We start from the raw sequence: 12,094 nt of genomic DNA, 5'->3' as shown, positions 1-12,094 counted from the left end.
CCCAGGAAGCTGAATGTCCAAGTACTGGTGCCTCAGCCTCCCTTTTGTGCCACCGCCACCCAGGTGCCTTCACATGCATGGCCCTGCGGGACCCTCCGCCGGCATCAGCTCTTCTAGGAGAACCCGCTGTTCACGCCCATCAGCAGCGGAGCCCATGTCGCTGGAGGGCAGTTCTGCTGCGGGGCCTCCCTGCCGGGCTTCAGCCCTTCTGAGGAATGAAAATTCTCCCAACTGCCAAAGATTTTCTTTAACCTCTGGCATCGGCCTCAGTCTGTCTGACTCTAATAATAACATGGCATGTGATCAAGCCCCAGATTCTCTGCTGAGTTATTTCAAATGAACGAGGCCCATTTCCTGCAGGACTCCTGGCATCCAGCTCATGGGAAAGTTGGTCGGCCTCAGTCGCAGTCAATCACACTGTTCCCTTGGCAGGTGTCCGTGGCCCAGAGGAGTCCCCAGCGGCCACGTGGGGTGGGTGGGTGACCTGCTCACAGTGGCTTCACCTTCTCTGAGCTGCGTGTCCTGCTGAGGGGGTCACTCTCAAGGCCCTAAACGGAGGGGCAGCCTTCGCGGGGAGACAGCCACGCAAAGTGGGTTTGCGGTCCCGCTGGTCCTGCTTCCTGTCCAGTAGAGCCGAAGAAGCTGCCTTGGGGGTTTCTGTCCCCACCCCAGTCATCAGGATTTAAGAAGATAGAGGAATCCTGGGCTGCCTTAAAGGTGGCCCTGCCCCAGTGCCATGGGCATCGCTTGTTGGGAGAGACACTCTCCTAGGGGGTCCCAAACCTGGAATTAAGAGGGAACGTTTGGACTTGGGCTGACATGGGGCCCAGATATCTGCCCCCATCCTCGGAGCGTTCAGCTGGGAGCCGCAGGCTGGCCACCCTCTGGGGCCCACTCCTGCTCGGCCCCACTGCCTCTGCTGTTAAGTAGGGGGACCCGTCGGGTGGCAGGGAGGGGCTGTTCCCAGCCTGGCCCTCTGCCCACCTGTACCCCAGTTGTATCTGGCAGACATGCATTCTTCCCCAGACACCCTCTGACTAAGGAGGGGAAATGCCCGGGCCCTTTCTGCTTGTGACTACTTGGGTAAACTCTCAGCGTCACAGCTGCCTTGCACTGGGAGATTCTTGACCTGGTTTCTGCAGATTTATGGGGCCAGAGGGCTCACCCCAAGCTGCCCTCAGCACTGAAGGCTGCTCCACAGGGAAGGGAGGGCATCCTGTCCACTCTTTGAGTTCTGTCCACCGGGGCAGGGTGCTGAGCACGGGGCCACAGGACCACTGTGCTCACTTTGGACGTCAGTTCCATCTCGGGCCAGCCCTTGCATCCATGTTGGGGTGGAAATGTTTTTTTTAAACAAGTAATAATGTATGTTTTTTGCATCGAACTGTTACCATACCTTAATACTAAAAGCCATTCTTTGTCACCCCTGCCAGTTGCATGAGGAAGACCCTGGGGGCCGTGGGTCTGAGCGGGATGGAGAAGTCGGGTCTTGGGCCCACTGGCGTCGTGCCATGCCAGGTCCTTTTTGGGGACTCAGCACAAGCCTGAGAGGAAGCTACTCACGTGGAAGATCAGCCATAGGAGTTGGGCTGGTCATGAGCCACGTCCTGGACCGAAAGTCCTCCTCGGCGGGTAGATGTTGGGGCTAAAGCCTCCCGGGCATCGGGGGCAGAGGGCCTGCCGCCTACTCGCCCAGCCCTGTGTCCGCTAGACGATAAGGCCTCCCCCATGCCAGCAGCCTTGCCTCAGGAGGGCTTGGGGTTTCCTCATCTCCGGCCTTGGCCTTCTCCCTTTCAGGAATTGCTGTGTGCAACATCCCGTCCGCAGCCGTGGAAGAGACAGCTGACTCCACCATCTGCCACATCCTCAATCTGTACAGGAGGAACACGTGGCTGTACCAGGCCCTGCGGGAAGGCACTCGGGTTCAGAGCGTGGAGCAGATCCGCGAGGTGGCCTCGGGAGCGGCCCGTATCCGTGGGGAGACACTGGGCCTCATCGGCTTCGGTAGGTGCCACCCTCCAGCCCTATCCCTAGCCCCTCCGACACTGGCGCTGGGGCAGGGGGGACCCCTCGGGAAAGGCAGCCCCAGGGGAGGCAGGGCCAGGACCCAGTGTGGCACAGGAGATTGGAGTCAACGCCTGTCAGGGAACGGCCCCAGAGGTGGGATTTGGGCTGGTTCTGGAGGAATGAGTGTCCACTGCTGTCTGTGGTGTCTGGCAGGGCAGCGTTCTCTGCTGTGGGGCAGCAGGCAATGTACTGTGCCCACTAAGTTTCCCTGGGCCAGGGGTGAAGGGCAGGGGCTGTGTGGAGGTGTGTTTTGGAGAAGCAGGCAGGCTTGGGGCTCAAGTGGGGGTTGGCAGTTCCATGAAGACCCAGGCTGTGGGCACTATGGGCACGGCCTCGCTCCTGAAAGGCCCTCAAATGCCAGGTTGGGGTGGCAGAGTCAGGCCATCAGCTTGGAAAGCGCTCCTGAGAGGGGCAGGAAAAGGCTCTTATCATGGACATGTGTTGGGAGAAGCCACAGGAGAGCCTGCAGCAAGGTGGGGGGCCGGCACCGCAGAGAATGTGATAGTGAGCAGCCTGATTCCGCAGAGGCTCGCAGAGGGCCCCGCCCTGCCCACCACAGGTCCATCTGCCTCTTGGGACTCCAGGAAGGAGCCCTTGCACACGGGCAGGTAGTGATGTTCTGGCCTCCGGGAGACTCCCAGCTGCTGCTCAGCCTCTGCGCGGAGCTCCACGCCTCCGATGACGAAGCCCTCGAGCTCCTCTCCCCACAAACCCCGCTCTGGACCTGGGTGCCGCTTGAACGAGAGAGAAATTGCTGGACACTTCCAGGAGTGCACTCTTTCCGTCCCCTCTACAGGCTGTGATCTCCTGGGTCTGGCCTCGGCTGATGCCCGGGGTCTAAGTGCCAGGTGCTGGGATCTTTTAAAAGGACCTACTGTGTTTTGATGTTGTTAGAAAGGCAGGCGTGGTGTGTGAACACCAGGCTCCCTCTGTCCAGGCCCCGCTGGGCTTCGTGGCTCAGAGATGCTGCTTCGTCGTCGTCTTCATGCACTCTGAAGCTCTGTGGTCTCTGGCCAGGCTACAGCGCCTGTGGGTGGTGGTGAGCACCCTGGCTGCGTGTTGGGGCCTCACTGGGGAAGTGCTTATCTCAGGGACTTCTTCCCGGGATCATTCCTGTGGCTGTGCCCATGTCACTCAACTTTAAAAACCCTCTCAGTGTATGAAGGTCAGTTCAGCCCCTGCTGCCACCCGTTGTCAAGACTGTACGCTAACCAGTGCCTCCGCCACCCTGGGACCCCAGCACACGGCCTGTTATTGTCTCTCCTGGCTCCCTTTCCAGGTCTCTAGCCTTCAACACTGTCACTGCCACAGCCATCCTTGGGCTAAGACCCTTTTCTGGCCACGGGTTCCACTGAGCAAGAGTCCCCAGGCCCAGCTGGCTCAGTGCAGCAGGCAGGGGTGGGTGGCGAGAGGGCAGCCTGGGGTTGAGGTCATGGACAGAACTGAAGAGAAGGCAGCCTATGGGAGCTGTGCTTTTCAAAAGTTGGCAGAGGGGTGACTATGGGGGGTGGGTGGGTTCTCTTCTATAGGGACTGGGTTTTGATTAAGTCTAGCACGATTGCCATTAGGTTGTCAGAAAATCTCATGGATAAAGTTCAAGGGGTTTGTGAACTTGGGAAAAAAACAAATCCAGAGAAACAGCACTCAGCCCTAGTCAGCACGGTTGAAATCTGGGCTTGGTGCTCTGGGCTGCCTTTCTACAGGCCCTCAAGGTCCTGGATCTGCAGAGGGTGAGCCACGCTCTGGGTACAGACATCATGAGGGGGATGGAGGCTGCAGGAACGGGGAAGGCAGGCGGGACCTGGGGAGTGTGAGCTCCCTGCAGGTGCGTGCTGGTTCCTCCGTCTCTTGTTCCCAGAGCGTCAGAGAGCCATCTCTCACTCTAGTCCCTGCCACCGGCCAGCACTGACACCGATAAGGGGTGGCACCATGGCTCGTGCCTTGCCATGCTAGTTGCTCTGCAGCTGTCCCCCATCAAACTGGCCTTACTCAACCTTTGTTCCAAACGACGTTAGTTGTCCTAGCCATGCCATGAGTGGGTGGAGCTGCTGCAGGAGGGGGTGCCCCAGAACACAGGCGGCCTGCTCAGAAATGCACAGCTTTGTCCTTTCTCCTGCCCGCACCTTCTGTGACCTCCAAGAGAGCCCAGTCAGGCATTACACAAACCATTTTGTTTTCAAAATGCTGAAAACTGCTCTGGGAAGCCGGAGGTGCTATCAAGAGGATCCCATGGGTTTATGAAATGACAGCTGTTGGGGACACTTCCTTGTCCTGTGACATAGCTGGCAGGAGGCCCAGGCTGCATGCTAGAGGTGGGTGCAGGCCCCACCAGTGCGATGAGTCCAGGCCTGATGGTCACGTGCCCTGCCCAGAACACAGTAGCACATGGTCACTCTGCACTGGGGCTGGCCTGTAGGGAGCCGCTGTACTTTACTGGAGCAAGCCTGGGGGTGATAAGGCTGGACGTCACTCCCTATTACGTTGAGAGCAATTTTTTAAAACCCAAGCTTATATTAGAAGCCTGCAGTGCACACGAGAAGTGGAGAGAATGGGAGCGGAGGACGCTGGTGGTGATGAGAGGGGCTTGTGGGCTTATTAGAACATTCTAATTGTTTGAAGATGTCAGTAACAAGGATGGGTTTATTTTGCTTTGTTTTTAACAAAAATCCTGCTGTGGCCAATCTAAGCAGCCAGCACTGATAACCTGTCCACCATCAGCCCTGGTGGCCCCTCGAGGGCAGTACTCGAACCTCAAGCCTCACTAAGCTTTGGGCATGTAACTCCAGCAGCAGCTTGTAGTGGGGGCTGGGGGCAAGCCCGGACTTGGTGCAGAAGCAATGGAGGTGGCAGCACTGGGCCACAGGCTGTGGACTCACTCACCTGGACGCTCTGTTTCTGCACAGGTCGCACGGGGCAGGCGGTTGCAGTTCGAGCCAAGGCCTTTGGATTCAGCGTCATATTTTATGACCCCTACTTGCAGGATGGGATCGAGCGGTCCCTGGGCGTGCAGAGGGTCTACACGCTGCAGGATTTGCTGTATCAGAGCGACTGCGTCTCCCTGCACTGCAATCTCAACGAACATAACCACCACCTCATCAACGACTTTACCATAAAGCAGGTAAGTGAAAATAGATGCCGTGGAAGCTTCTGTCAGGTGGTGGTGGCACCTGTTGGGGACACAAGAGGGCAAGGGAGATGGTTCCTGGACACACTGTTGAGCAGGCCCTGCAACAGATCAGTGACGAGCCAGGTGAGGCCCCTTCCTTGGGCTGAGCCAGGCTAAGCAGAGAGTTACAGGCGCTAGCCAGGACCCAGCTTCAAAGGCTTCCCAGAGCCTTCAGAGGCCAGCCACCTGCACAGGCCAGCCTTTCCACTGTGTGGCTTCCTCTCAGGATCAGCACCAAGACTTCATTCCGTTCCCTCAGACTGGAGCACGCACCTTAAGCCACGAGACCAACAAAACTCCTAGCTTGCAGTTTCCTTCTTTAAACTTTGATACAAGAGTCTTCCACGCCAGTGTGCCTGTAACCAGCTTTTCTTTCCTTCCACAGATGAGGCAGGGAGCATTCCTTGTGAACGCAGCCCGTGGTGGCCTGGTGGACGAGAAAGCCTTAGCACAGGCCCTCAAGGAGGGCAGGATACGAGGGGCAGCCCTCGACGTGCATGAGTCGGAGCCCTTCAGGTGCGTGTTGTCCTCGCCTCCTACCACAGCCCACGGGGCCCAACTCCATGTCTGACCCCCACACTGTGAACTAGAGGCCCTTTTCCCAAACAGGTCCCTGGGCAGGAAATTCCGGTGATGACACAGTCTCTGTTCTTCTAAGGACTGTGCTGTATTCTAATTGTAAAAGGGCTGGAAGGTCCACAAAGGTCATCGGGGAAAGGAGAGTCAGGAAACTGGCCATGATGGTGCTTCTGGTGTTTAAACAGACAAGCGTCATCGCTGCCCCAGAAAAGAGCAGGGCGGGCTTCAATAGAACTGGGCTTTTTGATCTACCAATTATTACTCACACTGTTCTTACAGAATTTTGGTAATTACGTTCAAAAATTCCCAGCCTTCATAAAGTATGATCACAGATGTGCCTGTATCCATGCTGTCTACGTAGCTGCTTTTCGACATGGCCAAGAGCCCCCTCATGCTGAGGAGGGAAGGGAGTGTATGTAACGTTTCCCACTTACTGGGTTTATTTTACATTTTTCTAGCTTTGCTCAGGGTCCGTTGAAAGATGCACCAAATCTCATCTGCACTCCTCACACTGCCTGGTACAGCGAGCAGGCGTCGCTGGAAATGAGGGAGGCAGCTGCCACCGAGATCCGCCGAGCCATCACAGGTGAGTCCCTCTGTGCCTCTGACTTGCCAAGGGCAGCCTCGGCTCCACAGCACAGCCGCCTCCCATCCTGTTGGCTACGGGCGGCTCGCAACAGGTAGAATTCACTTTTTTAGAATCAAATGTATATGAGTTGGGCCCTGTTTATTTAAGTAAGCCCTGAACTAAGCTTCAGGCCATTCCCTTTAGTCCCAGACATTACAAACTCAGGAGTGGGAAGCAGACAAAGCTGAAGGTCATTGTTGAAGAGCTCAAGGTTTTATGGTTTTACCAATGTTTAGAGTTTACCATGTTGAACTTACTGTGACTTGTAAAAATAATATGATCAATCATCTTATCCTAGGTCGCATCCCAGAAAGCTTAAGAAACTGTGTGAACAAGGAATTCTTCGTCACATCAGCGCCTTGGTCAGTAATAGACCAGCAAGCAATTCATCCTGAGCTCAATGGTGCCACATACAGGTGAGAAGAGGAACTGACTTTGTCTCAGCCTGTGAGCGCCACACCCCGGGGCCAGGGAGAGAAGCCCAAACTTAGCAGAAGCCTCCGTCCTGCAGATGCTAAGGCACAGTCAGAACAACTGGCCATCTCGGCGGGAACTGTGTACGCTGCCCCTCAGGTCTCCCACTGCCTAATTTCCACGGAGCAAACAGAAGCTCCTGTTTTAAAAGGGGTGGGTTCTGTCAGATGTGACTGACCATGGGTGCTAGGAATTGCTTTTCATTCTAAAGCTATCTTAAAACCAAAAGGCTTCTCAGCCAGGAGCAGTGGCTCATGCCTATAATCCCAGCACTTTGGGAAGCTGAGGCAGGTGGATCACCTGAGGTTAAGAGTTTGAGATTGGCCAGGCCAAATGGTGAAACCCCGTCTTTGCTAAAAACACAAAAATTAGCTGGGTATGGTGGCACATGCCTGTAATCCCAGTACTAGGGAGGCTGAGGTGGGAGAGTTGCTTGAACCCGGGAGGCAGAGGTTGCAGCGAACCGATTATCACCCACTGCACTCCAGCCTGGGCCACATAAGACTCTGTCCCCCATGCCCACCCCACCCCTAAAAAAAGGCTTCTCAAGGAGAAAGGTATATATATAGATAATATGCTCAATCCTGTGAACAAGTTCATTTTCTAACTTGAATCTTATATCCGTGGGAGGCCTTCTGGCCAATGAAGGTGCAGTCAACTCAGGATAATGACCTTGTCCACATACTAAGAATGCTACCTGTAGTTTGGGTCAACAGAGAAACTGGAGCAGTGTTAGGGAGTGCAGAGTGGGTTAAAGACAAGAGCCCTTACAGGGAGAGATGGTTTCTGATATTTTCCAGGCACGAATTGGTTTTCTCCTATCCCTCATTATTATTGCTGGGTTCCCAGGAAATCAATAGTCCCCTCATACGTAAATGAAAGAAGCTGCAGCTTTGAATCTTAAGAAAAACGTTTGTATATTCAAACCAGGGATTCCAGCTCTTGGCAATAGACAACACTTGGGGCCAGATCATTCTCTTCATTCTCATATAGGCGGCGCAGCCTAGCTTGTGCATTGTAGGACAGTTGGCAGCATCCCTGGCCTCTACCCACGAGAGGACAGTATCACCTCCCACTCCCCCTCAGGATAATTGAAAATGCCTCCAGACATTGCCACATGTCCCCTGCTGTAGCCACAGCGACTACCAGGATGCATTTAGTTTGTGCAGTGAAGGCTCCGACACTGAAGCAGCGATGCTGGCGTGTGCAGGTCACGTGGCTGTCTTCACATTTTAGCAAGTCCCATCCTTTTGGCCCTTAGAAGTATTTTCAAATATTACTGAGACCATCACAGCACCAGACTCCCCGGTTGGGTGGAGTTGGGGCCCTGCCTTTTCATGTCTCCGTTGTATTTATTCCTTCAGATAAGCCGAGGCTCGTAGGCGCCCTAGAACAGTCTGTGTGCACTGAGGAAGCTGGAAGGGACCCTACTGACCAGAGTCCTTCTGAAGGTCTTGGGGATTTCTGACTGGTGGTGACAGGATGGCAGTCCAGGAGCCGGGGGTGGGGTGGCTTCCTCAGTGAGATGCCGCCGCCTTCACCTTGATGATGAAGGGTTTGGGAACTAAGTCTGTGTGAATATGCTGAGCCTCCCTTTGCCCAGGGCCCCTCATGTTCTGAGGGTGGTGAATGCGGTGTGTCCTCCCACAGTGTCTCACACTTACCATACAAAACCTGCCCGACCCTGGGCATTCAGAGGAAGCCGGGCCACAGGAGTGAGTGCCTAACCAACCAGCCTGAAAAGCTGAGCAAGTGCTGGCTGCCTCATCTGAGTAGCATAGCCTGGGTGGCTTGTAAACCACAGAAAGGTCTCGCTTACAGTTCCAGAGGCTGGAAGTCAGATCGGGCTGACGGCACGGTCAGGTTCAGAAGGCCAGGCAGCAGACTGCCAGCTTCTTCCTGTGTCGTCATACCATATGGCAGAGAGGGGGCCAGAATACTACCTTGGTTCCCTTTTTCTTCTTTTTGAGAGTCTCACTCTGTCGCCTAGCTGGAATACAATGGTGTAATCTCAGCTCACTGCACCCTCCACCTCCAGGGTTCAAGCAGTTCTCCTGCCTCAGCCTCCCGAGTAGCTGGGATCACAGGCACACGCCACCACCATACCTGCCTAATTTCTGTATTTTTAACACAGACAGGGTTTCTCCATGTTGGCCAGGCAGGTCTTCATCTCCTGCCATCAGGTGATCCACACCGGGCTCCCTTCAATGAGGGCACTAATCCCATTCATGACACTTCTCAAGGGCTCTACAGGAGAGACAGACATTCAGTCCCTCAGAGTGTATTGTGCTCTGCTGGGAAATCATTTTATCAGTGAGAAGTAACACTTCCATTTTGTACAAAATGTGTTTTTCAAACCGTACAGTATCCACATTCTTACTTAGTATGGGCTAATATCTTCCTGTTATCTAAAAGCTACGAAATTTAGTGGCCCCATGTTTGAATTGGACTAGTTTTGTTTTTATGAATTAGCTGCCAGTGTTCTATATAAAAATTGAGATTTCTTCTATCCTTTTGGGGATAGGGAGGATATCCCAGGACTCTGGGAGGGGCTGAGGTGGGGGGATCACTTGAGCTCAGGAGTTTGAGGCCAGCTGGAAAAATCTCAGCTCTACCAAAAAAAAAAAAAAAAAAAAAAAATACAAAAACTAGCCAGGCGTGATGGTTCATGCCTCTGATCACAGCTACTTGGGTGTCTGAGGTGGAATCGCGTTCAAGGCAGCAGTGAGCCGTGTTCATGTCAATGGGCTCATGTCTCAAGAAAAAAAAAACTTTTAATTGAAAAAAGGCCAGAAGTAGGGAAAGGGCCAAGAGCTTGGCAACTCTGCCCTGAACTTACAAGACCCTGTTTGTGTGTGTGCCTTAGATATCCGCCAGGCATCGTGGGCGTGGCTCCAGGCGGACTTCCTGCAGCCATGGAAGGGATCATCCCTGGGGGCATCCCAGTGACTCACAACCTCCCGACAGTGGCACATCCTTCCCAAGCGCCCTCTCCCAACCAGCCCACAAAACACGGGGACAATCGAGAGCACCCCAACGAGCAATAGCAGAAAATGCCGGAAGGTAATCATTCAGATACACCGGGACCAAGAGACAGTGAAAAATAGATGAACTGAGAGAAAAAGAATCTGACGGTCTTTGTAACTGATTCTGGACATATGCATCATTGATGTTGCAGTGTTAAAACTACAAGAGCTAGAAAACTGAAGATGTCGTCTGCTTACGGAAGCGCTGAAAGACTAGGATGTGATTTATTAACGACCAACTTCTGTTATTGTGTGTTAAGTTTTTCATCTGTGCATCAAATCACAAAGAATAAATAGAGCTTTTTCCTTTATCAGTCCCTTGGGCACAGCAGGTCCTGAACACCCTGCTCGAGAATGTTGCATCAAGAGTTCAAACATCCAAATAAAAAATATTAAGAGGAAATCCCCATCCTGTGACTTGAGTCCCTTCAGTCTACAGGGGCTGGTTACCTCTTTTTGCTAATAGGAAGATCACATTACTACCAAATGGGGAGAAAACTGTTTGCCTGTGGTAGACACCTGCACGCATAGGATTGAAGACAGTACAGGATCCTGTACAGAGAAGCGTCTCTCACAGCTGAACTGTATACTGAGCGGGCAAGTTGGTTGTAAGTTAAGTAAAACCCTCTGATGATGCAAAAAAAAAAAAAAAAAAAAAAAAAAAAAAGTATTAAGTTTCACAAGCTGTTTGTACTCAAATATATTTTCTCAGTTTCAGATCCTCTGCTATTTTATTGAGTGGAAAGTCTTGAACTAAAAGGGTTCAAGAAGAATAATGTTGCATTTCCTTATGTCTCAGGAAACACTTTTTATGGTAACTTGTCAGATTGTCTATGAACAAACCCACTTTTTTAGACATTGATAAAGTCTTTTTTTCTTCACGTGATATTTTATACAAGAACACTTCAGATGTATTAGATGTGACTGATTTTAACAAATCCTATTAGATTTGTATCAACTAGTTACATGTTCTATTCATAGTCTTTTGTGAATCATTGCCTTTTTGTTTAAAAAGATGGCCTATTTTGAGCCTTTGTATAGGTACATTCCTGTTTTTGTGACAAAAAAAAAAAAAAAAAAAAAATTTAAAATTGTCCCAAACAGAAAAATAATGGCTATCAGAAGTATGTTTTGTTTTAGTGTGAGTTACCGTTACTGTATTTGTTTATTGTAAAGGTGGACATTTAGCGTTCAGTGCAGTTTTCAATAAAAAGTAATTAAAATTTCTGTTAAGTTCTGAAATTCAAGTACATCTCACTAATGTAAAAGTTCTCTACTTGAGATGTTTAAGGTAACTGCATTGTCAATTAGCCAGTTTCCAACTCTTGTTACTCCAGGGTTCTATCTGCCTATTCCATAACCAGACTCAAGAACGCTGACAATTACCTCATGTCATACAAAGTTTAACTGAAAAAACAAAACCTCACGGAAGTCCATCATTATCAAGTCATGCCATCTTGGTGCGTTAGAGCTAAGTCAATTCAAAAAACAAAGTTGCTCAACTTTTAGAGTTTTGATTTTAATTTACCCCAAAGCAAAATGACCTGGACCTACTTCAAGGGAGGGAAGTGAACCTTGATACTGTTTTGCCAATAACCTAACAAAACGATATTTACAAAGAAGTGCTGCAAAATCGTTAAGAACTTGAAGTTGATTTAGTGGATCTGCTTTTTAAATAGCATTAAACCTTTATAATTAATAGTGTATGCAAGTGTCAAGTCCAGCAATTCCAGGTATCAAACTCCTTCTGAGCTCTTCCTATACTTCCCTTCCCATTAAAACACCACCAACCCCCCCACCCACCAACCCCCCCACCCCACCCCCCCAAAAAAAGTCCATGGTGTCTTAAAGCCTTCAGCATGCCTGGCTTTCTCTCCTCACTCATTTTTATGTGGTGGCCCCATCCCAACTCTACCATAAAAACGTACATTAAAACAACCTCACATGGAGAGAGATGGCACTCAGTTACTGACCTGTCGCCCCAGGGAACAAAAAGGTAGTTTAATGTCTTCGTAACGACTCATCAAGAGGCAATGAAATTGCATGAAAAGGAGGGCCCAAGCATGCAGAATATCTTACCTTCACATATGTGAAGAAGTCTGGGACACGATGAACCTAAGAATCAAAAACAAAAAGGCAGGTCTGAATCCACGG

General features: G+C 51.4%; 1 protein-coding gene across 1 annotated transcript in view; it reads left to right on the top strand.

Moving 5' to 3' along the window:
- The window catches only part of CTBP2 (C-terminal binding protein 2), a 50,387-nt gene extending 39,220 nt beyond the window's left edge, over positions 1–11,167 (top strand). The window contains exons 4-9 of the mRNA XM_003922110.4: positions 1,798–2,004; positions 4,971–5,185; positions 5,619–5,749; positions 6,271–6,398; positions 6,739–6,856; positions 9,781–11,167. Of these exons, the coding sequence (XP_003922159.1) occupies positions 1,798–2,004; positions 4,971–5,185; positions 5,619–5,749; positions 6,271–6,398; positions 6,739–6,856; positions 9,781–9,961 (980 nt within the window). The 3' untranslated portion in view covers positions 9,962–11,167. The remainder of the gene's footprint in view (positions 1–1,797; positions 2,005–4,970; positions 5,186–5,618; positions 5,750–6,270; positions 6,399–6,738; positions 6,857–9,780) is intronic.
- Positions 11,168–12,094: the final 927 nt, after the last annotated feature.

Source organism: Saimiri boliviensis, chromosome 12, assembly GCF_048565385.1.
Source record: "Saimiri boliviensis isolate mSaiBol1 chromosome 12, mSaiBol1.pri, whole genome shotgun sequence".
In the NCBI taxonomy this organism is placed as follows: domain Eukaryota; kingdom Metazoa; phylum Chordata; class Mammalia; order Primates; family Cebidae; genus Saimiri; species Saimiri boliviensis.
Note: the sequence above shows the minus strand (reverse complement) of the source record. Positions and strands in the feature narration are given on the sequence as shown.